At 42.4% G+C, this 27,934-nt stretch overlaps 1 protein-coding gene across 1 annotated transcript; it reads right to left on the bottom strand.

Annotated features, from left to right (window-relative positions):
* Positions 1–19,387: 19,387 nt before the first annotated feature.
* Positions 19,388–21,587, bottom strand: LOC147884079 (uncharacterized). Its single transcript, XM_087398504.1, has 2 exons — positions 19,678–21,587; positions 19,388–19,485 (listed from the first exon to the last, which is right to left on the bottom strand). The coding sequence occupies exon 1, from the start codon at positions 21,002–21,004 to the stop codon at positions 19,691–19,693; it is 1,314 nt and encodes a 437-aa protein (XP_087254630.1). The 5' UTR covers positions 21,005–21,587; the 3' UTR covers positions 19,388–19,485; positions 19,678–19,690.
* Positions 21,588–27,934: the final 6,347 nt, after the last annotated feature.

Below are 27,934 nucleotides of genomic sequence, written 5' to 3'. Positions count from 1 at the left end.
CTCTTTTCTCATATTCTCTCAACAAGTGACAAATGGTGAATCTTCTTAGAATGTTGATAGCTGTAATAAATTTTTTATAGTAGAGTATGCCACTATTGTGGTAATAAGGGATTTCTAACACACTCTTAAACACACATGATAGTCTAATTTTTTATATAAAATATGTGTGTCTCTATGCATGAGAGTCTAATTTTTTATATAAAATATGTGTGTCTCTGTGCAATCATTTTTTTTGCTTTGTGTTAGTCTACATGTGATCATGAGCATGCTCTAAAAGAGCCAAATAGTGCTCTAAAAGGTGCCCAAAAAGTGATCAAATATTATATTCTATTTGTATAGGTTGCACATGTTGTTTTATCTTTATTCTTTATAGCGTTTGCAATGAGTTATGATGCTACACATTGGCAATCACTATGCACATTCTTACTATCATGAAAGGGATTCACGATTTGGTGATTAACTTGCTTCTGGTAGGGTGTTTTGGCGAGCTCATGTCATCCGCTCCTTGCTATTACTGCGGAGGCATGTCACATGGAGGGTTGCGCGCATCGACATGCACTTTGAGAGATTTAGGAGGAGATTTCAGTGGTGAGGAGTCACATCCGTGGCTTTCAAGATGAACTCTAGTGGATGCAGACTAATCCTCAGCACCTTGCTTATGGTTGAGCAAGTGTGGAAATCCCCGAAAAGAAACTCATTCGTGGCCTTGGCAATGTATTCTGTAGTTGCTATCTTTCCAATAGGCATGCATGCGCACACGCTCGCAAGGCCCTCTTGATCCTTTGACACCAATGACATGGTTATGATGAAGAAGGAGTGATCCCAAGCATGGAGACATCATGTCTCAAGGCTCTCTAGGTGGATTTGATCATCGTTAAGAGACGCCTTCTCATTCACTCTCACCGTAAAGGCTACGGTCAAGGCAGTAGGTACGCGTCTCGTTGGATGGAGGCAAGGGTGCACATCCCCTAAGTAGAAGTAAGATGCCCATAAATGTGTGCAAGTAGTACAATTGTTTTGGGCACAAGCTGAGGTAGAGAACCTATGCATGCATAAGTGAGAAAATTGTAACAATAATAGGCGTGGAATTCCATACACTTGAAGAAACTCCAACAATGTTGATGTAGTTCATGCCTTTCATATTGTAAAATAATTGCACCAATACTCGGTACCACACTTGCATCCTCAGAACACCACATGTCTTCTTTACCGCATCACCTTTTAAAAAAACAAGTTGTCCCTCCATGAATCAAATGCCTAGTGCTAGGTGCTACATCGGTATGTCCCCAGTACTGCATTTGCCTCCACCTTTTGGACATTGCGTCTTTCTTGGTACACTTGAAGAAAAACTAAGATGTATTATTATGCAAGTGTGAGACAAAACAAACCACAAACATTTCTCCACATTGTTGTTGTTTGTTGTGGCTAGAAGCTCCTCTAAAAGTAGAAAACCACCCCACTAGGGCCTCGTATCACTCAAGGCATGGTTTCTTCTCTTGCGCCCCTTACTCCTTCTCATGTAGGTGGGATAGAGAGTTTGTTTCACAGTGGGGTGGCTTCAACCCAGATCAGTGTCATGCATCCGCCTCCCCCACCAGTCATGGCAAAAAGGGTGACGGTGTCAGTAGCACCTGTATCCACCGAGATGGGTGTTTTTGGAGGCAGTCCACTGGTTGGTGGCTCACTCACTTAGAGATGGTTGGAGCAACTTCAATGCATAGCAATGACCACTGTGGCAACCTCTACTGTGGTGGTGGCGGTGTCTAAAGTAGTTCGGGTGTCAACAGCACAAGAACTTATGGTGGTCTTTGATCCTAGGGTGGTATCTTCGACGCCCTCAGCTAGAGTGTCTTTGTGATTGCAGCCAATGAATGTGTAGCTATAGCTCTATGTGCAGTTGCTTGCTCACCTTACAACACAGTGTTGTACGTGGAGCGATTCCTCAAGAGTGGCAAGTTTGGAATCTGAAGTCATTCAATTGCGAAATGAGAATGAAACTCTGCAGAGTCAACAAGCACGGATGCAGCAATTGGAAGATAGGGTTGCGGTTCTAGAAGCACAGGTACAGGTTGCGAAAGCACACTTGGAGGCCACTCATCAGTTATATTCGAAGTATGTTTGTGGCATTCAAGAGGAATTATTATGCCGACGTACTACCGATGGAATGGCTGAGTATTTGCGTGCTTTCCCTAGTACAATGAGCGTCAATATGGAGTAGGTGGGTTTGGTCCTTGATGCTCTCCAAGGGGATGTCCGTGTGGAATGGGACAGATAATTTGCACGCTGGCGCGATGCTATGGTTCCGCAAACATGTCAAAAGATGGTTCCACAACAACACTGACTTGGAACAAATAGGGATGCGAGTGCTGGTGCAGGGTCTGGACCGTAAAGTGCTCCTCAGATGCAAATAATGTCTGGGCCGATGGGTTCCAGTAATTGTGCAGGTGGGAGAGGTAGTGCGGATAAGGGTAAAGGAGCGGTTGCGGAGTCAGTACAAACTGGGGAGGATTGGCATGCAAAGTATGAGGAGTTGGCTGAAGGCATTGTAGAAGCTGTTGTTTGCTCTGACAAAAGAGTTTAGGTGCTAAAGTAGCAAAGGCATTCTCTATGTTTTTGGCTAGAGTTGTGTGCCCATTCTTTCAGTTTGTCCTTGCCTCCTCGCCCTCCTTGGTGGAATGAAGTGGATCATTTTTTGGAAAAGTTTTATAATAAGCACACCTTATTCCCTAGGTTACCTGATCCTCAATTGTTTGAGCCTCAATGGCCAGCTACACAAGAAGAACGATGGCAATAGCAATTGCCACAGGGTGCGTGGATTGAGGAGATTCTGCCTATTGAATAGTGGCTTAAGCATTAGTCTATGGATCACCGGATCCTTTGCATTGGTGGCTGATGAATATGCATTGGTGGTGGAGGTTGAAGCTTTGGTGGCAGAGGAGGCAGCAGGAAACTGCTGATGCAAGTTCGAGTGGAGCAAAACCAAAAAGCAGTTGCAGATGGAGTGTCATGATATGGAACCAAGTAAGGTTTGGGTAACTGATGCACCTGTTCAATGCATTTCCAGTTCGGATGAAGAGTAGAGATTTGAAGATGGATTTTGGGTGGCCTCGTAGGGTAAATAGCACCTGGAGTGTGGTGTGCTATCGCACAAGTAGGCGATGACAACCTAGGACGTTTAGACAGGCATTTATAATTGATGACAGATTGATGTTTTCATTTACAAATTCTGGATAGATTCGGAAAGAGATTCTTCTGTTCATGTGTACTTAGTGAAGGATTGTGATAACCTTACTGCACTTGGTTCTCTGCTGAGGCTATGCCCAAAATGATTGTTTCACTGATGCACATACATTATTTGTATCTATCATAGGGGATGGGTATATGTTGTGGATTCACACAGTCCACCGTGAGTGCCATGTGTTATTGCATAACCATGCGGGTTAGCAGCAATGACTATGAGGGGTGTGTGAGGGTAGGTTAGCCGCAACGATTGGTGGTTCAGTCCTCCAATTCAACGGTCTATAACCGAGAGTCGGTTCTTGTATGCATGCTATTACTAGCATTCCGTCTTTGTTCTTTATGTAGTGTTGAGAGAGCTCTTGCTTTGAGAATACAAAGTTATGCAGTGTTGTGTTCTTCTATTCATGTTCTTTGTATTCTGTCTGTATAGGTTGTGCATGTTGTTATATCTTTATTCCTCGTAGTGTTTGCACTTAGTTATGATGCTACACATGCATAGAACATATGCCAGATAGCATAGAACATATGCTGCCTACGCTAATGGGTAGATAATATATTCTACATAGTAGAGAATAAATGCTAACTAGAAGAGAACATATGCTACCTAACTCAAGCATAGAATAAATGCTAACTAGAAGAGAACACATGCTAACAAGCATAGAACATATGTTGCCTAACATAGTATATATACTAACAATTAGAGAATATATACTAGTTAAATGGTAGAGAATAGATGCTATCCATTAATAAATGCAACCCATAGATTCCGAGTGTCGCCTGTTGCAATTTTCCAAAGATTTTCTCAATTTCAATTTATGTGATGTAATGAACACAATAATCCCAGCACATGTAAATCATAGCATCTATTGAATAAAGAATGAGAATAACATATACTCCAAAAGTTAACCAAACTAAAAAATTGTACATTTATAAACCTATATAATTACACCAACTGAGAATAGTACATTTTATCAATTGTTGTACATTTACAAAGTCAGCATCTTCTTTATAGTGTGAAACACACTCAAGCTCTCATCACCCAACTTTGTGTCATTCGGTTTGCCCTTGAAAACTTGAGATGGCATTCTACAAGTAGCCAGTGCCACAACCAATTTGCAATCGTGTTAGTCAAGTATCCAGTGAGTTGTGAGTCTGCTAGGTCTTTAAGCTTTAGAATTATGATACAGCACTGGTATAGATTTCTAAAACATTTGTATGATGAGTCATCAATTATCAAAGTATTATCCTTGTTAAACACTGGCAACCTAGACCAAAAGTCCTCCAAACACTTATACAAAATGGGCTTGTCTATTCCCGGCATGGTCATTGTACCCTCCCACAATCGACAATCTTCTTGGCTAAAAAGATGCCCTTCTAATTTGGGGACAAGTAGCACTCGAACAATGTCCTCTATGTTTTCCTCCAATGGTAGTTGTCTTTTCCCTCGTGGCATCTTTTTTTTCTTTAGTCTCCCAAGAGCCAACAGTGTCTTTTTTTTCTATGGTTGCCTAGGACATAACAATGTCTTTAACTCTTCATGCCACACTATGGTTCGTATGTGTACACATGGAAAGAAATTACGAGGCATGTATGCTTGCAAATAACCAAACATTTGTGGCACCCACACAACACTCATGACACACACCCCCTCCTGACCAATCAATGGCAATGCATACAAAGGGAGGTAGCAAGATAACTAATGTACAACCACTAGGAGCAAATCTTCCTGCAAAGGAAGTTGCAGTACTTAAGCACAACAATAAAAGATTTGGAGTCATGCATAAATATTTTGAGCATGTAATATTGAGTGTTACCACGTGGCGAGAAAGGCCACATGAAAAAGGATTGCTACATGTTGAAGAGAGAGCAAAAGGATAAGGAAAAGAATGCAAATTGGGGTGCAAATAAAATGGAAGAGAGTCCAAGGGAGGACAAAGGAAAAGTGAAGATAGAGGAGATCAATGTAGTCATTGACAATAGTGATAATGAAATTCTCTTCATGTCTAGTCTACCTGGAAAGATTGGATTTTGAATTCTAGTGCTTCATTCCATGTTACTCCCCATAGGGAATGGTTCTCCACTTATGACAGTGAAAAGACAAGTTGTTTGAATCTTGGAAATAACTATGCATGTGACATAGTGGGAGCAGATGACTACAAATGGGTCTGCTTTTGTTTCAAAAAATGTGATACATGTGCCTAAGCTGGCCAAGAATCTCATTTCAGTGGGGCACCTAGATGATGCTAGTTTTCAGACCACCTTTGGATTTCAAAGTTGGAAAATTCAAAAGGGCTCTATGGTTTTGGCAAGGGGTGCTGTGTGGGACGTTGTATCCCTTACATGTATCAAGGGTATCTATGATAAAATATGAAGAGGGGAGAGGAGAAGAGTGGAGATGAGGAGAGAGGGCACAGCTAGAGAGCACACCACAAATGACTAACTGTACACTAGATCTAGTTGAAAATGTAGAATATATACAAATACATTTAGGCTTAGGGTTAGGGCATCTAACCCTTTCCTTTATAGCACTCTATATGTGTTAGTGCTATGCACATGTAATCACATGATGTTGAGCGTGGTCTCTCAAAACCTTCCCTCAAGATTAGCATCATGAAGTAGGCCTTCCCTCAAGATGATAATTCTGGGGAATTGAAGAAGTACTGAACATTACATTCCATCACACCCCTTTAATGGGAATGTCCTTCCTCTGTGTCAAACCAATAGAAAATCTCTTTACCAAGTGGTTTGGTAAAGATGTCTACAACATTCTCTTTGCTATCACAATGCTATAGTGTGATATCACCAAGTAACACTCTTTCTTTGATGAAGTGCCCTCTGACATCAATGTGCTTTGTCCTGGAGTGATATATTGGATTCTTGGCCAATGCTTGAGCTGATTGATTATCACAGTATATTGTTATTGGCTTTGATTCATCAAAGTAATGTGCTTCTGACAATGGTCTTCTGAGCCATATAGCCTCACATGCACCTATAGTGAGTGCTCTATATTTTGCTACAGTCAAAGACAAAGAAACAGGTTATTGTTTGTTTGACAACCATGATATAGCACCTTGACTAAGGAAAAATGCATATCCTTGTGTCAATCTCCTGGTCTCATGATCTCTGGCATAGTCACTATCATAGTATCCTTGGATGACTTCCTCTGTATTCTATTCCAAACTGTCTTGTACCTCTGATGTATCTCAAGACTCTTTTGGCTGCATTTCAGTGAGACTATTTTGGACTTGCCATAAATTGTGCAAGTGAACTTACTGCATAACAAATATCCGGCCATGTGATAGTTAGATATATAAGAGATCTAATGAGCTGCCTATAGTACCTGTCATTGATAGTAGGCTTTTCTAAATCTTTAGTAAGTTTCAAACTTTGTTCCATGGGAGTGGTTGCAATCTTGCAATCTACCATATGAAACTTCTTCAGGAGACTGTAAACACATTTGAGCTGACTCATAAAGGTGCTGTTTGAATCTCTCCAGAACTCAATTCCAAGACAATAGTGCATAAGTCCAAGATCTTTCATGTCAAACTCTGTAGATAAGTCTTGTTTCAATTTCTTGATGAAACTATCCTTGCTTCTGATCACAATCAGATCATCTACGTACAAAAGTGCAATAGTAATGTCTTTCCCTTGAACTTTGTAGTAGAGAGAATGAACTGCATTGGATTTCATGTATCCCATGTTAGATATTCTCAATGCCCCACCCTCCTAGTAACCACCAGTGGTCCAAGGTGCTCAAGTTGTAAGGCCCCCATATGAGAAGAAGCCATGTGTGAGCCTGGGATACTGGATGGATCCTGACTTGCATGTCAGATGAGGTCTATCAATGAGACCGTTGATGGTAGAAAGGCAATTGTATGGGAGCCCCTTATTCTTGCTGGGGCCTACTGATGGTATAGGAAATATTTCCTGAATATTCCATGGACGACTAGTCGGTTCCATCGACTAGGTTGACTGGTCGGTTCCACCGACTACGTTGATCCAACTACCATCCTCATAGCTATAAAGAGGCGACCTCCCCAATCTATTATACCAGATTAGATCTTCCAGTAGAGATGTTTCAGCTAGTAGCTCTTCACCTAGTATCTGTCTAGATCGCTATCTAAGCTCCACTGTGGGAGCGCACGGGTGGATGGAACCATCATTTGTACTACATCAGTATTGAAGGAAAATTTTGTTCATCTCCAGTTTGCTGTGTACTCTCTATTCTTTGTTCAGTTTCTATTCCACTGCGCCGTGTAATTTAACATCCCAGATTAGCAAAATACTTGTCGATTTTGCTGTACAAACTTCTAGGTGCTTGCTTTAAGCCATAGAGACTCTTTGTGAGATGGCAAACCTGATTCTCCTTTCCTGGTTCAACATAACCTGTTGGTTGTTGCATGTAGACTTCCTCGTCTAGGTAACCATTGAGAAATGCATTCTTAACATCGAGCTGGTACACATTCCATCTACTGAGTGTCGCTAGTGATATCAACAACTATATGGAATCCATCTTTGCTACTGGAGCATAAGTCTCATCATAGTCTTGACCATATTGTTGTGCAAATCCTTTTGCAACTAGTTTGGCTTTGTATCTTTGAATACTTCCATCTGGATTGTACTTCAAAGTTGTATACCCATTTGTTTGCTATGGCCTTCTTTCTTGGTGGAAGGTCGCATAATTCCCAATTATTATTCTTGTACAAAGCATCCATTTCTTTATTCATAGTAGTTTGCCATTCTGGCTTGTCAACTGCATCTTCGAAGTACACTGGCTTTTCTGTAGCCATGATGGTAGTCATAAGAGCATAGTTAGTGGTTTTAACCTGAATTGCTTTGCCTTTCTGAGCATATGTCAATCTGGCTCTGTTGGTGGTCTGCTTTCCCTAGTAGACCGTCCAAGTTGCTATGGTTCATCTCGGGGTGTTTCTAGCAATCCTTGCTCTTCTTCATCAACCTTATCTATAGCTTCCAAGATCTGCTGTTAGCCGATGCATGAGGACATAAAAAGCCATGAGGCGGTGTGCAAATACATGGATGTTGGCGTAGGGAGCCTAAGGTGAAGGCTTGGAGAAGCTGCTATGTCAATGATGCAGAGATGGCAGTTGGGCTGGAGAGAGAGCCGTCGTTGAGAAGGTTTAGTCGATGGCATCCGTCGTTGTGAGCATTGCATGTAGCTGGTGTTGTGTGGGAACTATGTGACAGGACATTGGAGGATGCTACAAGTCATTGATGACGGGTTGGAAGGAAGCCATGAGGCCGATTGGCCGTTGTAACGAGGTGTTGTCAAAATCAGCTAAAAAAAACAAGAGAAGGAGAGTCAGACTTAAAGAGTGCAAGAAGGTGCAAACTTCTTCTTCCTAGGACACAGGGAAGGGGAAGGGGAAGGTGCCACTGGAGTCCCCAAACTGGACACAGATGGAGGAGGAGGAGACCTTTTTCGATCTCCCCTTAGACCCGCAGGTGACAGTAAAGCAGAGTACCCAGGTTCCCGTTCAGCAGGAGTCTAGAGCCCTAGCAAAGTTGGATCCAGAGATCCCTCCACCTCACCTGCCCCCTTCTCCTAAGGTCGCCCCTTGCCACTCCCCCTCCCCCCAGCTGCTGTTACTCTCATCTTCCCCCCCCACCTCTCCTTCTCGCCCCCCCTTTCCCCTTACAGCAGCCTCCTCCCCCCCCCCGCCTGCTTCCCACCCTTCCTCGTCTCGACCTATGGGCAAGCGGGTGCTGAGCACTCTTTGACGTGGCCCAGCCCTGGCTCTACCTCCTCACAGTCAGGGTCATCAGGGCCCTTTTCTCAGCTTCTAGGTCCTAAGCCCCACCTTGGTCACCCTCTTCCCAAAGAGTTTTGGAGGCTAGGACCGTGGAACTACCTAGAGATTTCGAAGAGATACGCACTTGCTCTGGAGGTGCCAGTCTTGATTTTGCAGCCCCAAAAAGGGGGTTCCATAGTATTGTATGGCTCTCACACTCGTCCCTTCTAGGGATTTCACTTTTTAGCTAGTGGGGAGGAGCAGTGGACCCCCACGCTATTTGATTTGATGGGGCAGCAGATGTTCAGCATGATGGAGGAGTGGCTAGGCTCACAGGGGAGGGAATTGTGGGTCTCCCATGGGAAGACCGCCACTTTTCAGTTGGGTTTTTCTATAGATAGATTGGACTTGGGAGCAGCTATTTGTGTGCTTCGCCTACGTCCTAAGGTTTAGCTTAAGCAAGCATCATACTAGATGCTACAGCAGTGCGCGGATGTAGACTTGGAGTTGAGGCCTCCTTCTTGATGCAGTGCGCCATCAAGGTAGCCAGCTACGCCACTAGTACAACGCCGAGTGGATTTGGACTACTCCCCCTCCACACCACCGATGAAGTCACAGAAGTCAGAGATTTTAGTTGAGAGATCTCAACAATGAAAGTAGAATGGAAGAGGGTGAGAGAAAGGGAGAGCCAGAAGAGAGAGCCACACAAGTTTTAGTGGGTGCAGAACACCCTAATCTTCTATGTCATCTATCTATATATGTGGTGCAGAACACCCTAATCTTCTATGTCATCTATCTATATATGTGTTTGAGTATTGTACATAATCGGGGTTAAGGTATAGTGGCCTTTAATCCCCACAACCTCCCACTTAAAGGCCAATGTGCCTTTAAGGGAGAACAACCAATGAGCATACTATCCAATGCCCATCAATACACGCCAATACTCAAACCGCTGACTAGGTAGACTTTTCATCAACATATCTGCAGGGTTATCATCTGTATGAACCTTGACAAGCTCTATGCGCTTGTCCTCAAGTACCTCCCTGATAAAATGGTACCTGACCTCAATGTGTTGGTCTTTACATGAAAGACCGGATTTCGTGCTAGCTGATTAGCACTCATGGAATCACTATGCAATGTGGGTACACTTGTATGAATCCCAAAGTCTCTCACTAGCCGATCAAGCCATATAGCCTCCTTACAACCCTCTATGTTTGCAACATACTCGGCCTCTGTGGTAGAAAAAGCAATGCACTTTTGTGCGCAAGACATCCACGACATTGCACCACCTGCAAAGGTGAACACATAACCAGAAGTGGATCTCTTGCTATGCCCTGCATAGTCTGAATCTGTGTACCCAAATGCATGCATCTCTTCTCTGCCAAAGTAAATATACACCTCCTTGGTACCCTTCATGTACCTCATGATGCACTTAACTGCCTCCCAATGCCTCTTTCCTAGATTAGCCATATACCAACTAACAACTCCCAGTGCAAAAAGCAATGTTCGGTCTAGTAGTTATCATAGCATACATAAGACTCCCAACCGCTGATGCATATGGGACCTTGGCCATCATGGCCCTCTGATTTGGGACTATCTTCCTGACTCAATTTCACATATGGAGGCAATGGAGTACTTACTACGTTCCCCCCCTCCATATTGAAACGTTGCAACACTTTTGTGACATACTCCTTCTGTGAAAGCCAAAGGAATTTCCTACTCCGGTCATGTGCGTGATGCACATACCAAGAATATGACTTGTAGGTCCCAAATCCTTCATGTCAAAGGACTCATGCAACTTGGCCTTCAATGCATCAAGCTCATAAGTGTTCTTGCTAGCTAATAACATATCATCCACATAAAGTGCCAAGAGTATCTGCTATTATCCTTAGCTGTTTTAGTGTAGAGGCAATGATCATTTCATTTTTCCTTTGTCCTCCCTTGGATTCTCTTCCTTCTTGTTTGCACCCCGATTTGCATTCTTTTTCCTATCCTTTTGCTCTCTTTTCAACTTGTAGCAATCCTTTTTCATGTGGCCCTTCTTGCCACAGTGGTAACACTCAATGTTCCGTGCCCTGGATTTGCTATGAGACTTCCCTCTTTCTTGGGACTTCTCCCTGAACTGTGATCTGCCCCTTTGCACATTTAAGGCTGCATCCTACTTGTTGCCATCCATAGACTTCCGTCTAATCTCCTCAGCCAACAAGCTACCCACAACATCATCAAACTTCAGTACTCCACTAGGTGTAGAGTTACTGACAGCTGTACGGAAGGTATCCCATGAGGATGGCAATAAACATAAGAGAAATATTGCCTTAGTCTCCACATCAAATTTCATCTTTTGGGCCTGAAGCAAGTGAGAAGCAATGGAGACCCTTGCCTTCATCTGCAACTCAAACAACCTCTTCATGAGGTAAACTTTATTAGAGGCACTTTCCTTCTCATAAGTGGCACATAATTTCTTCCACAAATCGTCCGTATTCTGCTCATTTACTACTGTGAAATAAACTGACTCTGCAAGATGAAGTCTTATAGTAGACTTTGCTAATGCATCCAACTCATTCCAATCATCCTCAGACATATTTGCAGCCTTAGCTTCGATCCCTGCCAAGGGTTTAATCAACTTCTTTTGAATAAGCACATCCCTTATCTGTTCTTTCCACAAAGAAAAGTTTGTCCCATCAAAATTTTTAATGCTGAAAAACTCCTTTTCAGACATGGAAGAGGATGCCATGATGCAAATGAAACAAAATCCCAAATGCTAGTACCTGCAAGAGAGAAATCACACCAAATACTAGGTGCACCCAATATGTCTGCCTTAATGAAGGATAGTGTCACCAAAACTCAAGGCTCAAAACATCAAAATGCATTTGACTCTTGTGCATATACTATGCATCCATATGAGCACATCTAGCCCAAAAGAAAATGTCAACCCACAATGACAAAACAATGGCAAATATAATGCCAATGAGAGTCAAATGCCTCAAGCATAAACACCATCCATGGGCATAAGCATCAATAATGTCTCATCCAAGAGATCATAGCAAAACCTGTGATTTAATGATTAACCTTTCTCACTCTATACTCATCATAATGAAAGGAGTTTTTCTAAAAACCATGAATCAAAAGGATTTATCTAAGAAAGAACAATGTAATATCCAATTCCTTGCTATTTGATTAAGGTCTTGGAATGTAACTTCAGAGCCAATTTATTTTTTTCTTGACACACGAATTGATCCTTTGATCTTTCTCTTTGACGTCAATCCACCAAATCTAGATCTCTAGTCTTCTAGACTTAGATCTCCTACAAAGTAATTTGAAGAGGTTGGGAAAGTTGGGGTATAGAATGACAACAAAAGTGAGAGAGGGAGAGAGAGAGGAGTGCACACGATATAGCTACATGTACACTAAGTTGTATTGAACATGAACATGAATATATACATGACAACCCCTTAGGGTTAGGGTTAGGGTTAGGGTTTGCCCCTATGCCCTATCTAGATGGTGCAATTTACAACATCTTGAACACCCCCTCTTAAATTGCACTGAGTAAGTAGAGGGTGCATGTACAAGGTCTTTTTGGATTTCATTTGTTGCATATGATAGCATCCAAAACTGAACAGAAAATTGAAAACAATCAGAGTAGTATGTGCATGTGTGAGCACATGGACTACATAGTGGAAGCATGTACAATGAGTACAACTTATGATCCTATACATGATGTGCATTTCCCCCTCTTAAGTTGTGGGTCATCCTTCACCTTTGGGAATAAAGCCCACAAGATAGTTCGAAAGGGAGAGGAAGGAAATATGTAGAAAGTGAAGTCCACTTGGATCAAAAATTGATCAGTCAAAAGATGCCTACGTGGAGAACAGTGTGTATGGCTGCATGTCAAACATGTCAAAGTTGAACATGTCATGAGTCACCATGGACTGTGCAGCCGCTCTGAAGAAGAGGCATCTGGATGTGAAGCTAGTTGATGTAGCTATGAAGATGTTATCCGATAGGTTGTGACATACAAGAGGGTCACCAACCCAAAAGAACTGACAGTAATGTCAAATATATGTTGCAGTAGAGTAATCTCTATCATATGATGCAGGGTCAAAGAAGATTGCATAATTGGTGTGGATAGAGTGATACAGGGACTAAAAATCTAGGGCCGAAGGTGTAGGTATGATTCTCTACTTTGCTGATGAAGAGGCCCATAAAACTAACAAGGTACAGCAACCTGTCAAACCTGTATCTCAGCTGGCATGAATTGAAGGTCGTCTGATTTGTGCACGGCTAAACATCCATCGGCATGGGATGTAACATATGTCATAGGGTCGTCAAGAAGGAGCTGACAATATAAAGGCCTAGAAGCCTAAAATACAACTTAGAAAGCATAAGATGTCCCTGAGGCATATGTAGTGCCGAATGCATCCTGGATGCAACCACTAATCTACATCAAGTATGAACTATATACGACAGCGATACATGCATGTTGAAACATCGAGTCTCCCTAGGTTACATTATGGCTAAATTTGATGATGTCTATTGCATAGAGCAGAACTACACTGATGCATAAATATCCTCATGTTGAGGAATGATTTGCTGATCAAAAGAGGTGGTGATCATTGAATCCAAGGGAGGTGCAATGCAGCATGACTGGGCCAATGTTGAAATGTCATGAAGATTGATCTGTCAATCTGTACTACTCATGGAAACTATTTCCAAGGATGTAAAATGCTCTGTATTAGAGGTGAAAGTGCTACTGATGGATCCTAGAATGAAGTCACCTGAAGAGATAAATGCGAAGTGGCATGTATCTCCACGTGCTGCAAAAGATGTGAGTGCCCCCCAGACTGAGGACTACTTGTTGAATAATTGCATGATCAATGGGGTGCTCCTATGCTGAGTATTTGCATCATCTGGTGTGGCAATAAATGGAGTCGGATCCATGCATGAATGTGATGGTTGTACATCATTGGAATCAGACTATGCTAATGTAGATGGCACTACCTTGTGCTGAAGGCTTACCATCAAATGTGCCTCAGGCTGAGGGATTACCGAGAAATTTTCATGATCAAAAGTTGTGGGCTGATCCATGCTAACATATGAAGCATTTGCATCTGCATCTGATCTCTCAAGGCCAATGAGTCTCGAGTCTACATCATAAACTGGTACATACCCTATGGCAATAAATGGCCGAAGTAGGCTCTCTTTCCACTCACGGATCTCGTCTAGAGTCATGATTGGTGTATCATCAACTGTGTGATGTGGATGTGAGAACTGCCACTGTGGGTTTTATGCTCAAGCTGCCACAATGGGGGCTTACGTTGAACCTATAAATCTGAACCAAGTCATGTGGAAGAACTGCAGTGGCCTATAGTAGTAAAGTGATGGCAACTGCATGCCAAGAGAAGCCAAGAGGCTGTACAAGTCTAATGTATGTGTATAGGAACTAATGCCAAAAAACAGTCAACAATGTGTGACTTTACATGAGTGGCATGTGTGTGCAAATGTGTAACAATCTTGAATTTGAGAAGTATCCTTGCCAAGTGTCACTGATGTATAGAACTATGAAATGCCAAGACACTGAGCTGTTGTCAATGTGTGAGTGTGTATACCGATGATAGAATCGAGGCGACTAATGTCAGCGGGAACTAATCGGGTAATGTGGCAATGGTTGACTTGGCTTGGTGGAATTGGATCTCCTCTATGGCAGTGCTAGTCTACAACAACTAGACTACACATCGAAGTGCAAAGTGTAGCAAAATAATCTTATCTTAATTCATTTTATGTGCTGGGTACATTGCAGTGGATCAGGAGGTGGTTTCGATGAAGATGATGCAATGATGTTGACCTATGGAAATCCTAAATGTGAAATCTAAGGTGACAAGTGCATAGAGTGCGAGCTACTGAGCAATTTTACTTTTTGGAGCACTATGAAATTCCCTCTGGATCAAAAGTTATGGCCATCCAAAAAATGTGCCAAACTTTGTCCAAGGGAGAGCCAAAATGATGAGGTGGCACTATGGGTCACATGCAGAGTACTTGTGTGGCATTGTGTGCCTAGATGGCACATGGTGAGGTGGAATGCTTGACAAAATATGAAGAGGGGAGAGGAGAAGAGTGGAGATGAGGAGAGAGGGCACAGCTAGAGAGGACACCACAAATAACTAAATGTACACTAGATTTAGTTTAAAATGTAGAATATATACAAACCCTTTTAGGGTTAGGGTTAGGATTAGGGCATCTAACCCTTTCCTTTATAGCGCTCTATGTGTTAGTGATATGCACAATATTGCACACATGATTTTGAGATGGTTTTTCAACACCTTCCCTCAAGATCAACATCATGAAGTAGGCCTTTCCTCAAGATGATGATTCTGCGGAATCAAAGAAAGACTAAGCATTACATTCCATCACACCCATTTAATGGGAATGCCCTTCCTCTTCATCAAACCAAGAGCTTGTCGGTGCTTCTCAAAGGGCTCTTTGCCAAGTGGTTTGGTAAAGATGTCTGCAACATTCTCTTTGCTATCACAATGTTGCAGTGTGATGTCACCAAGTAACACTCTTTCTCTAATGAAGTGCTCTCTGACATCAATATGCTTAGTCCTAGAGTGATATCCTAGATTCTTGGCCAATGCTTGAGCTAATTTATTATCATAGTATATTGTTGTTGGCTTTGATTCATCAAAGCAATATGTTTCTTACAATAGTCTTCTGAGCCATATAGCCTCACATGCACTTGTAGTAAGTGCCCTATATTATGCTTTAGTTGAAGACAAAGAAACAGTTGGCTATTTATTTGACAACCATGATATAGCATCTTGAACAAGGAAAAATGCATATCCTTGTATGGATCTCCTGGTCTTATGATCTCCTGCAAAGTCACTATCACAGTATCCATGCAACCTTGGATGGCTTCCTCGAGGCTTCCTCTATATTCTATTCCAAACTATCTTATACCTCTGATGTATCTCAAGACTCTTTTAGCTGCATATTAGTGAGAATGTTTTGGATTTTCCATAAACTGTGCTAGTGAGCTTATTGCATGATAGATATCTGGCTGTGTGATAGTTAGATATATAAGAGATCCGATGAGCTGCCGATAGTACCTGTCATTGATAGTAGGCTTTTTCGAATCTTTAGTAAGATTCAAACTTTGTTCCATGGGAGTGGCTGCAATCTTGCAATCTGCCATATGAAACTTCTTCAGGAGACTATCAACATATTTTAGCTGACTCATAAAGGTGATGTCTGAATCTCTCCAAAACTCAATTCCAAGACAATAGTGCATAAGCCCAATATCTTTCATGTTGAACTCTGTAGATAAGTCTTGTTTCAACTTTTTGATGAATCTATCATTACTTCCAATCACAATCAGATCACCTACGTATAAAAGTGCAATAGTAATGTCTTCCCCTTGAACTTTGTAGTAGAGAGTATGATATGCATTGGTTTTAATGTATCCTAGATTAGCAAAATACTTGTCGATTCTACTGGACCAACTTGTGGGTGCTTGCTTTAAGCCGCAAAGACTTTTCTTGAGATGGAAAACCTGATTCTCATGGCCTAGTAGAGTCTAATTATGATGATGGACCACTACCATGAGATGTATAGAGTATAGATACTTGACAATTTCTCACTGTCAATTTCTTTTTGGTTGTAGTAGACTCCACCATGAGCTTCTTGCCCTTTCTAGAGACATGTATCTCCACTAGTGGTTGATCCTAATTCGACTCCTAAATTGGTATAGGCCCTCTAAAGGTTGTTGGGAGATTCGGTCTTATAAGAAGTACTTACTGAACTAGTTGGTATTTGATAGTAGCTTATCTCTAGGAAAACATAATAAAGAATTCAAGAATGCCTTAACATGAGCTTCAGGCAACCCTACAATTTTTGTTGATAAAGCTTTCAAGAGTATCAATAAGTCCAAATTACCACCACTTGGATCCATGATAATCCTCACAAAGAGAAAGAATGGGGAAAATAGGATTTGCAAAACAACAAAGGGAGCACATTTAGAGGGCTATGCAAGAGGCTAGGGACCACCAGAGGGCACAAGAGCAAGAGGATAGGGATTGGAGCAAAATTGGGCAACAAGGCAATAGGGCAAGAGATCAAGGGGCACGAGAGCAATACCTAAGCAATATGAATGAGGGATCATGACCTAGTATGAGGCAAATTGAGGGAAGAGATGCAAATAAAGCATCATTCCTAGGGTTTAACCTTGTAATGAAGTACTTCTAGTTGCTAGAAGCATTGTTCTTGACTTAATTTCTACAATTGTACTAATGGCTCCCCTAAGGATGCTTTTTAAAAATGTAAAATTTGTTGTCATTAAATGATGTTGTTATGTTATTTAAAGGAAAACATCAATAGCCTTTGTCATTTGATTTTTAATGCTTGTGTGCTTGTTGTGGGTGGTTATATAGTTATGCTACTATGTACATGTCAGTTGTGTATTGTGGAGGTATTGTGTGAGTGAGCTGGGTGCTCGGGGGGTGCACCTACTAAGAAGCCCTATGTATAACGTGCATTCAAAGGTTATTTAAAAAACCCCTTTCCTAAAATATTTTCATAAATTAAATGACCCCTTTTTCTTTATGAATTTATGGTTTTTTTAAAATTTCATTCAAAAAACCCCTTCTGTAAATTTATCTTAAAATTTTGAATTAAAAACCCCCTTCATTTGAACGCACGTGGTAACTTACATATATGTTAGGTGAACCCCCTGAGGCTGTGTGTTGCATTGATTACTTTACAACTATTTGTTATTGTGGGGGTGTTATATAGTTGTCCTACTATGCATGTCAGTTGTGCATTGTGTGAGTCATGAATAGGGTGTTGCATTGATTTCTTTACAATTTGTTTTTAGTGTTCAAGTATGTGATTTCCTTGTGTGCACACATGCATGCGTGCATGTTTGTGCTTGTGTGCATGTGTGTGTGCATATGCATGCGTGCATGCATGAGTGCATGTGTGTGTGCATGTGTGCATGTGCGTGCGTGCGTGTGTGTGTGTGTGTGTGTGTGTGTGAGAGAGAGAGAGAGAGAGAGAGAGAGAGAGAGAGAGAGAGAGAGAGAGAGTTGGCAACTCCACTTTAGTGGAGAAATGCTCCCAACGATTGGGGAATCTTTTAAGGCTCAAGGGTACTTAAGCCTAGTGGCCATGACTCTATACACTTGGTTTGAATACAATAGCTTTGGGTTGCAAAGACTTTGTTGGGAGCCATGGCCATATCCTTGAAAGGACCAAGGACACTAGGACTCCAAGAAGGACACCCTATGAATGTTCTCTCTTTTCGAGCTCTTTTCAGGCTCTCTTCAACTATAGTTTTGGGTTGTAAAGAGTTTGTTGGGAGCCATGACTGACCAAGGACCCTAGAACTCTAAGAAGAACATGCTATGAATCTTCTCTCTTTTTAGACTCTCTTCTATTGTTTTTCTCTCACAAAAAGGACTCTCGAGCACAGAAGACCTCACAAAATACCTTCAAATTTCATGAATGATCTTGGAGATACATAGCTTGAAATTGGAGAGTTCTTGAACCAAAATAGAGGGAAGGAAGTCCACTACAAGATGTGATGAAAATATGTTCAAGTATGCTACATGTGATGCCCCATTGGAAGGAATAAAATGGAAGGGAAAAACATATGAGGATGGAGTTCAAAGAAGCCCTATTGGAAATAAGCATATATACAAACTGTACACCTTCCAACCTCCAACACAAGTAAAAGTCTCAGTTGGAAAGCTCTAATACCATGTCGAGAGAGTACACACTCCACCTTCTAACCTTCTAAACTTTAACACAAGTACATGGCCCTGTTGGAAGAGAAATGGAGAGAGTACACACTTCACTTCTAACCTTTAACACAAGTACATGGCCCCATTGGAAGGCTCTAATACCCCGTCAATGAGTGAAGAATAGGGATGAGAAAGAGAGAGAGTACACTATACAAGCGAGTGATGTAGAAACTATTGAAAAATCAACAAATACACGCTCATATACATTATGTACAATTAGGGTTTAGGGTTAAGATTACTCCCCATTTGGCGCAAATGTACCACTCTACCTTTGCACACCATTAACGATGTGTGCATGATGACGTTGAGATTCTTTACCATGTAATACATAAAGTAAGATCATGTTTCCTTAAGCGGATCACTTAAGCTAGGATCTCTTTTTGAGTATAATGTTGAAACATTTTGGTATATGTAAGTACGTGGTAAACACGTAATTTTCCACAAATTCAGAATTATACACTTTGATTCGTGGGTTGAGTTATCCGAAACTAATATGATCGTGGGGACCCGTATTGTCTCTGAGCAATATATCTACAATAATTCATGAAGGAACGAAACTAGTATATCTGATCAAATATGGAATACTTACCATTCCATCTCCAATACTTGATAAAGGAACGAAACTACTATAGAGAACCAGCTAGAAACCCAACGAGCGATTGCAGAAAAAGATTGGCGTATGGTGGCATGAATCCCGCGGGCTGTTACAACAGAAATCTTGCTTTGATGTTATGGATCAGTTGAGCAGCGGGTATCTTACAAGGAAGACCCAAAATGCGTCTGAAGGATGCAAGCCGAAAGAGAACAGTCGATGAATCGAAAGAGAGGATGTTGCACACTCACTATACGTAGATCAACAGTGCAGAAAGCTAGAAACTGATTGCACATTACACAGTGATTTGGTGATCAGAAGACGATGGGATTGTGCACGCTGGTGTGTCCTGATCGTTGCAAGCTTGTCGATCGGAAGCCGAGACAGCCCAGAAGTCCCTGCCTGTATGGCAGAAACGTCTTCTTCTTCATCCTCTCCGCTTGTGCTCGCTGAGCAGTGTAATGGCGTTCGTGAGGAGAAGCTCTCTCGCTTGCCCATTTTGTAGCCCTCGCCAACGTTGCTGGATGTGGATCACTTGATCGCCATAGCTGAGGAGGAACTATCTTCAGCTTCCCCAGTTCTTCTTCTTCTTCTTCTTCTTCGACCACTCCTCCTGCTGTCGCCTTATAGCCCCCCTTGACGGATCCCAATTTTCGCTGCTGCTTCTGTTGATGCTGCTCTGCAGCCGGTTCGTTGTTCTCCGTTCTGCTATCCTCCTTCACCAGCAGCAGGTCTTTCAGTTTCTTGCGACCGCTCTTGCCGGACCGTTTCTCTACGGGCTGCTGGCTGCCTGCTAGTGAATTCCATGGTTCTGCATCGGGAGTAGTTGCTTCTTCCCTCTCGCGCCTCACCTCCACGCTGCTCACCTCATCATCCATGTGAAACACTTTCCTCAATGGCGACAGCGATTGCGATCGTCTGTAGAACACATTGCTGGTCGGCTCAGGCGCAACGGAATACTTGAGAAGAGCGGCGGGCAGGTCCGCCTGCCGGCCTCGGTCCTTGCCCTGGCTCTTTGACTCCTTGCCATCGGCAGCGTATTTCTGGGGGCTAGAAGGCCTAATTTTTTCGCTCACCGGTGACGATTCAGACGCTGCCTTGAATATAGGTGTGAAAGGGGACACTGGTGCCGAGACACTCACGCAATTTGTGATTCTAATCTCATCGACGAACCCGCAACCCTCTCCCAGATCATCATGCATCTGCAATCGCGCTACCACTGGTGGCTCCTCGTAGAAGCTTACTGCCGGCGATTGAGCAGTAATAGGCTGCAGGGGCCGGATTTTCCCATCACGAAAGAGCTCATCTGCGGAAGACATCCGATTATGGGAAAAAGAACCTTGCTCAGCTTCGAGATGTTTAGAACTGAAATTGAATTCGGAATCCGCAAGGGAAAAGGAGAAATTTCCTTCCCCTCCTTCAAAATCCGTTCCTGTGTCGTCGACCTTGATGGTTTCTGATCGATCATTCCACCCGTATGAAACCAAGTAACCCATGCCCGTTCGTTCTTCCGTCTTCATGGTTTCTGATCGATCATTCCAACCGTAGGGAACCACGTAACCCATGCCGGTTGCTGTAGAGGCCCGTAATTGAAACTGGGAACGACTCTGGGTTGTGAGCGGATTCATGGTTGCGAGTCCAACAGAACCCAGTTGAGGCCGGGGCTCTGTGTCTAGGTGTTCACCTCACCCAGATGCTCAAACAAACCATCCCTCGAATGGAGGAATCCCAGGATTCAAGGCTCGATCGGAGGCTATAATTTCTTCGAACGTTCGGGCAAATGAAGCTGCCAAGGCGACTCGTGCCGAGATGCACAAGCCGCAGCAGGCAAGGTGGCAAGCTGAGGAGGTCAACCTTAACGGTCTGCAGATCCGCCGCAAAGCATGTGTTGCGGGTATGCAGAAGGGGACAGATGACAGGAATTGAGCAAGCCAAGGGGCTACTCCAGGAAGGAGGACGGAAGGAGTGCGTTGTGACTTGGCGAGCAGGACGAAGGGTGCAAGGGTTGGTTGGAGGTGCCAGAGAGTGGAAGCGAGTTACTCGCTTGCTGTTGCGAGGCAAACAGCGTGCGATGGGAGTGAAGGAGATGGACAAAAGGGAGGGAAGGTGAGGGAGGTCGATCATGGCCGGAGATGGGGAAACGTCTCGGGAAGAAAAGGGTATGATAGGGGGAGTGGGCCTGAAAGGAAGAGACCCGTCAAGGGCGTAGGAGGGAGGATAAAGTAATAGAAGAGGGAGGGGGAGAGGAACAGAGGTCAAGAGCTTGCTAAGCAGAGCTATGGCGTCTTTTAGAAGTCGTTTGGAAGCACTAAAACGCCATACAGAAAGAGAGAGAAAGAGACGGCAAGAGAGACAGACACGCGAGAGAGAGAGAGAGAGAGAGAGAGAGAGATGCTTTTATCGCCGTCCGATTAATCACGTCCTCAGCCATGCACCTTATCCCACCGTCCGATTCATCACCCCCCGCTGCTTTCATCCACCGTCGGATTCATCGCCCCCCCTCTCATCCCTACCGTTCCCCGCTCACACGTCCCATTCTTGCACTATCCGCGAGCACCTGCTTCGCACTCTCCTAAAGGTCATTTCACACTCGAGCGCCTCTCGCAACTTAAAATCTGAGGCAGTCTAGTCGTGCCAAAATGTTTTTGGGCAGCCTCAACATGCCGCCCAAGCGCGTGTCCGCTGAAATTCGGCCAATAAGCGCAAACTGTCAGGATTTGCGTGCGGGTCCACCTTGCTCGCAGACTATTAGTCCAACCACTAGGCTAAACCATATTGGATGACATAAATGTGCGGCATTTAATACATATTATACTTTTGTCCGCCAGTTGTGAAAGCAGTGACAGACGCCCTCTCTCATTCAAGCGGACACGAGCTTTTGGGGCTTCACTTGTGCGTGGATGAGTGTGGAGTCCCCCTCAGGCTCGGTTCAGACCACCTGCCCGCCCGCCATCTTCCCAAAATCGCTCGTCTGTTGCCTTGCTTGTTTACCACTGGAATGGCTACCACCCTCTCTTGCAAGATGGTCTCAACTGATTCATCGATGGTGTTGCAGTTTTAGCTTGGGCAGGTTGGCAAATCCTTGGGCAGGGGGAGATGCCGAATGATCCTCCTCACCGTCGGACAACTTTTCTCATAAATCAAAGTGGGACAACTCAAACGAGCAAAGTTTGGATCCTTGGTTGAGTGGTTGGTCTAAACCCACCCTTAGAGGGGCAAGGGGGGGGGGGGGGGGAAGAGTGGGAGGGGGGCGGGGGGGGGGGGAGAGGATGAGGTGAGGAAGGGCTAGGGCCTTGTGAGGAATGTAGGGTGACCGACCCTACCACCAACCCTTTCAAGCAACACATGGGATTGCGGGTATCTCAATCTCAATATGGTTGCCTCTCTCAACATACATTAACGTACATAGTAGAATGGACAAACAAAGTTGGCATAATGCAAAAATTACAATGTGAATGAGGCATGAATGAGGGTGCCGACTAATTATCAGCTCAACAAATGGCATTATGGTCTTGTTTGGTGAGTGCTCGAGAAATGCACCACTTTAGATGTGGCAATTTGCAAAGCACCCACACACCTTGCACCACATCACCCACATATACATGCATCGGTCAATGTTGATGTGGCAATCTCTCGGTCAATGCCATACCATCATCACACTACCTCATGATTGTGAACCCATGCCACATGTCACACCCATCATCGCACTTACTCACTTGTGATTCGACACGTTGTGTAGGCCCTTCTTGATAGTCAAAAGGGCCATTAGTCGTCAATTTCAACCGAGAAATGGTGCACGGGACCATTGCTCACATTTTCAAGCCGAAATCACCTCCCTTCACTACTCCTTTGGTGTCCCCCACTCCTCAAGCGACTTGGCACATTGCCCCCTACTAGCTCTAGCACGTCCCCATCCTCTTGTGAGTGGGGATGTCTATGCATTGCAGCCTTCGAGGATTCACGTCCTATATACCCCTCTCACTAAAAGACCCCCTTGTATACAAGGTCTATGTCTAGGAAAAATACATTCTAATATACGACATGTATATGAATTCATTTGGACATTCTTCAAAGAAACCTCTTGGCTTACATGCAAGTATTTAGTTAAGGATTAAGAGTAAATCCTCATGCATTATAACTACTAAATGGGGATGTATATGCATTGCTAATGCTCACTATCAAAACCACATAGGACAAAGGGAGGTGAGGCTAAGCCTTATGACAATGGCATGCATGCATGTGCACGCACACGTGCGCACGTGCACACGCAACAAACACTCACACACACAATGTGGTTTTTTAATGGTTTTTTGTGCTAAAAGGCACTTAATTTATATGGATGATTTTTATTGTACCAACCTCTCCTTCCTCGTGTATAGGTGATGTGACTACAATGCACTAGTTTTGAGCCTAATCTTTTGAGCTTAAATCTCACCTAATAGGATGCATCCAATTGGGCTTTTTCTTTTGCCAACCATAGGGATGAGTGGATGTAGGCCTTTACTATATTTTCCACTCTAGGATAGAGTTGCAATGGTCCAACCTTTGCAAACCATTTGACTAAGTTGGCCATGGGGAAACCTTCACTTTATACTAATAGCTACAAATAGTGCTTGGTTAGGATCTCGTTAGGATTGTTATGGTGTGTAGCAATGTCCTCTTAACTTTGTCTCCTCATTAATCTTTAGCTACAATCGATCTTAGACAACTCTCTATTCAATGTTTGTTCTCATCAACTTTTGGGCTAGGATGACCTTGCAATGTCCTTTCTACCTCCCCCCAGCTCTCCATGTCTATGGCATTGATTTGGCAACAACCTTCATTCACAAAATCATTCTTTGCTAGCTTGCGATGTTGCTAGTTTTATTAGCAAGAAAGAGACTCCTAGTCTTCTTTTCTACTCAATTGTTCTTCTAGATAGTGATTGACCCCTAGCCTAGTTTTAGATGTTAACATTTTCAAGCAAGTGTTGTTCATATTTGTACATTCCTTATAATGAGTTGTTTGGCATAGTCATCATAAAGCAACCATAGCAACAACCTTCATACACTAATCATTGATGATTGTGCTCGAGGGGGAACTAATAATTGATGATTATGCTTGAGGGGGAGGGAGTTAGAGCCATGAACACCCATTTGAGATAGCGCCACTAATCAAGAATATGCCTTCTATGGGTTGGATGCTCATGGTTTTGATGAGAAAAAATATACTAATAATACAAAAGAAGCAAGTGGATGTAATCACGATGAAGATTAAGTGCCTTATTTGACTACGCTACACTAATGCCTTGTAGCAATTAGCAATAAAGCATTAACTTTAAAATATTAGAGTTTTGCTACATCCTTTGTTGATAGTATGTATTGCTTTTTAAATGATGTAATATGCATGTCAAATGCCTTTTAATAAATATCCCATCTACAAGCATGTACCAAAGTGTAAAGAAATATGTGCATGAAGGGAAGAGGAAGACAATGTTATAGGTTTTAGCAATAGTTTAATAATAATTTTCAATTACAACCAATAGTATGCAAATATGCCATATTTAATGGAGCATCAAACAAACATGAAGGGCAAGAAATTGAATGGATGATGCTTATGAGAGGGGAGGGTTGATGCTTTGAAATGCTAACCAAGGAATCTTATTTTTTTGTGGCACAATAGGCGGACTTGTTGTTGATTCCTTCCAGACGAGAATTATTTTTATTCAATTGATTTAGCTTGGACATCAAGGGAATTATGAAATCACAACAGGCTTAAAGCCCCACACCAACCATTGTCTTCTTGAATATCCATCAAAAGAAAAATCCACATCATGTATGGCCCCTTCACCTACAAGTTTGCTTTGTTGGGCCCAAGAAAGTCCCTCTCCTTCAACCACTCTCCTCTATCAACTTCTTCAATTGGGTCACATTTCATTCCTCAATGCCATGTCACCTTTTTGGAGGACCATATTTCTTAGATCAAGTTTTCCTTCTAAATTCTAGTTCTAGTCTATTTCATATCCATGCCTTTCTTCTTCTTTTTGGTACCACCCACAAAATCTCTAACTCACATCTCCATGTCTCCTTGTGCAAGTGCACACATGATGTAATGAATTACTTGATTGTTTAAACTATCTTTCTAATTATAAAAGTTTGAGAACATTTCTTGTCAGCTTCTATATAGTTCACTTTTTTAGGCTCATTCCACAATATCTCAATACATAATAGAGTTATTCCATGGTTTTTTTACTTCAAACGTAAGCAAAAGAAAATGTGCCTATACATGGTTTTTTTACTTCAAACATACGCAAAAGAAAATGTGCATATATGTTGACTACTCGGTTAATAGTTCTATTTATCTAGTACCTTATCAATAAAAAATAAATTAAATCTATATTAAAATGCATATACAAATGGAATATGGAGTCATGACAAAGATGTGATGAAGCAATGTATGGCACTCATTTCCAATCTCAATAATGAATCTTTAGCCTACTTATGGTTGATGCCACAAGTAGATTTAAAATTTTCAAAAGTGTTTTGATTAAACCAAACACGTATTAGAGTCTATGCTAAAGGTTTAAAGTGCACTAGTATCATTGAGGGAGCTTGTTTATAGCACAACAAGAGATATATAAATTTTCATAATGACTTAATTTGTATCAACACAGATACTCGTATATATTGATTAAGATAAGCAAGTATGTCGATCAATATACTCATGTAGATTGATTAAGATAAGCAAGTATAACTCATGTACACATGCTAAATTAACTTGAGTTTTAGTGCTTACTAACAACATTGATAACCACAATGGAGTCTATGGAAATCATTCCATGTTCTAATTGACTTTACTCCCACTTTAAGTAGATTATGTATATTGATTCTTATTGCTTGCATATCCATTGGTCTGGTGTCAAACTTCAATTGATGTTCGACTTAATACATGTATTTGATGTTCAACTTAATACATTTATAGCATATAGCGTGAATGGCTTTATTGATCATTAGCCTTAGACAAGTCTCCTCTTTAATTGTAGACCAAGTTCATGATAGGCTTTTCTAAATTGCCTCCCAACCATTTTCTCATTTGATGATTGAGCAGTGATCACAATTACCATCATTCTCTCTATTACCATCTCTTTATAGTAATTATAGCGCATATAAATTTCCCTTGTCTCGATATAACCTAATCCTAATCCTTGACATGGTCTAGCATGCTTGGATTTTTTTTTTTCCATTTCACTTTTGGGTCAATGTTTGCTTAGTGTAGCCAATTGTGGAACTATTTTCGAGGCCATTGTGGGTGAGATTTTGAATTTTGCGCTGACCCGCACTCTCGTCGGAAGTTTTCCCGACATCATGATTGCCGCACTAGGGTAATAATGAGACACAATCTTATCATTGTCTCAATAGTGTAGAGCTTAACACATGACACTACATGCATTTACTCATGAGCACAAAGACTGTTGCTTTGCCCTCCTTCGCACATCATAGTCTCTAGCCTGACTACATCACACAGCTCTTGCATTGCCCCATGTCATTGCATAGTTGTGCCATCTATCACTGTGCAACACAATCTTTTATTGTGCAGACCACCGTGCTAGTTCAAGCAATGATGTTGGCATGGGGCGACCACCACGTTGGCCTGACTACATCACATAACTTTTGCCTTGCCACCTGTCATTGCACAGCTTTGCCATCTATCGCTGCGCAACACAATCTTTTGTTGCGCTGACCACCATGTTGGTTCGAGCAATGATGTTGGCATGAAGAGACCACCACGTTGGCATGAATACCACCATGGCATGTCAATCCCTAAAGGGGACCTCTCAAGGTCCATATCTGCAACCACCGTGCTGGTTGTTGGAGCTATTTTAGTTCTAAATCAAGGAAAATATAGTCTTATTTTGGAGCTATTTTAGTCCTATTAGTCCTTGTGTAACAATTTCTCAACCATCACATTGGTTCTTGGAGCTATTTTAGTTCCAAGCTAAGGAAAATATAGGCATTTGCAATTTATGATAGTTTCCTCGCAACCACTGTGCTGGTTATTGGAGTTATTATAGTTCTAAACCAAGGAAAATATACTCCTATTTTAGTCCTACTAGTCCTTGTGCAATAATTTCTACTAGTTCTTCGAGCTATTTTAGTTCCAAGCTAAGGAAAATTTAGTCCTATTTTAGAGCTATTTTATTCCTTCTGCAACAATTGCTTGTGCAACAATTGCACTGGTTGATTTAAATCCTAAATGCGGGCATTTGTGAACCATTTTCACTCTATGTCAGCCATAATTCTGGAACCATGTGTTGTGATTGTGGTTAGAGCAGAAGACCAGAGGGCTTGATGGTGCTTGCATACTATGAGGCCTAGAGGGTTTGGGTCTAGGGTCACGCCTAGACCTAGACATTAGTTAAGAGGTGCAAAGGGGAGCCCATGAGAGGGCTAGAAGGGTAAGGTCCCTTGTGGGACACATGGCACTAAGGGAGGAGGCCACTTTGCAAGCATTGTGCTAGGGGGAGGTTTCCATAGAGAGATCCCCATGGTGATGAAAAAAGAAAGAAGACTTACGAGATG

This window comes from Dipteris shenzhenensis, chromosome 27 (genome assembly GCF_047967505.1).
Source record: "Dipteris shenzhenensis isolate YYH24624 ecotype China chromosome 27, Dip_SZ_1.0, whole genome shotgun sequence".
Taxonomy (NCBI): domain Eukaryota; kingdom Viridiplantae; phylum Streptophyta; class Polypodiopsida; order Gleicheniales; family Dipteridaceae; genus Dipteris; species Dipteris shenzhenensis.
Note: the sequence above shows the minus strand (reverse complement) of the source record. Positions and strands in the feature narration are given on the sequence as shown.

Bases quoted from the DNA above. Each gene is read 5' to 3' on its own strand.
- LOC147884079 (XM_087398504.1), bottom strand. From the start codon at position 21,004: ATGAATCCGCTCACAACCCAGAGTCGTTCCCAGTTTCAATTACGGGCC.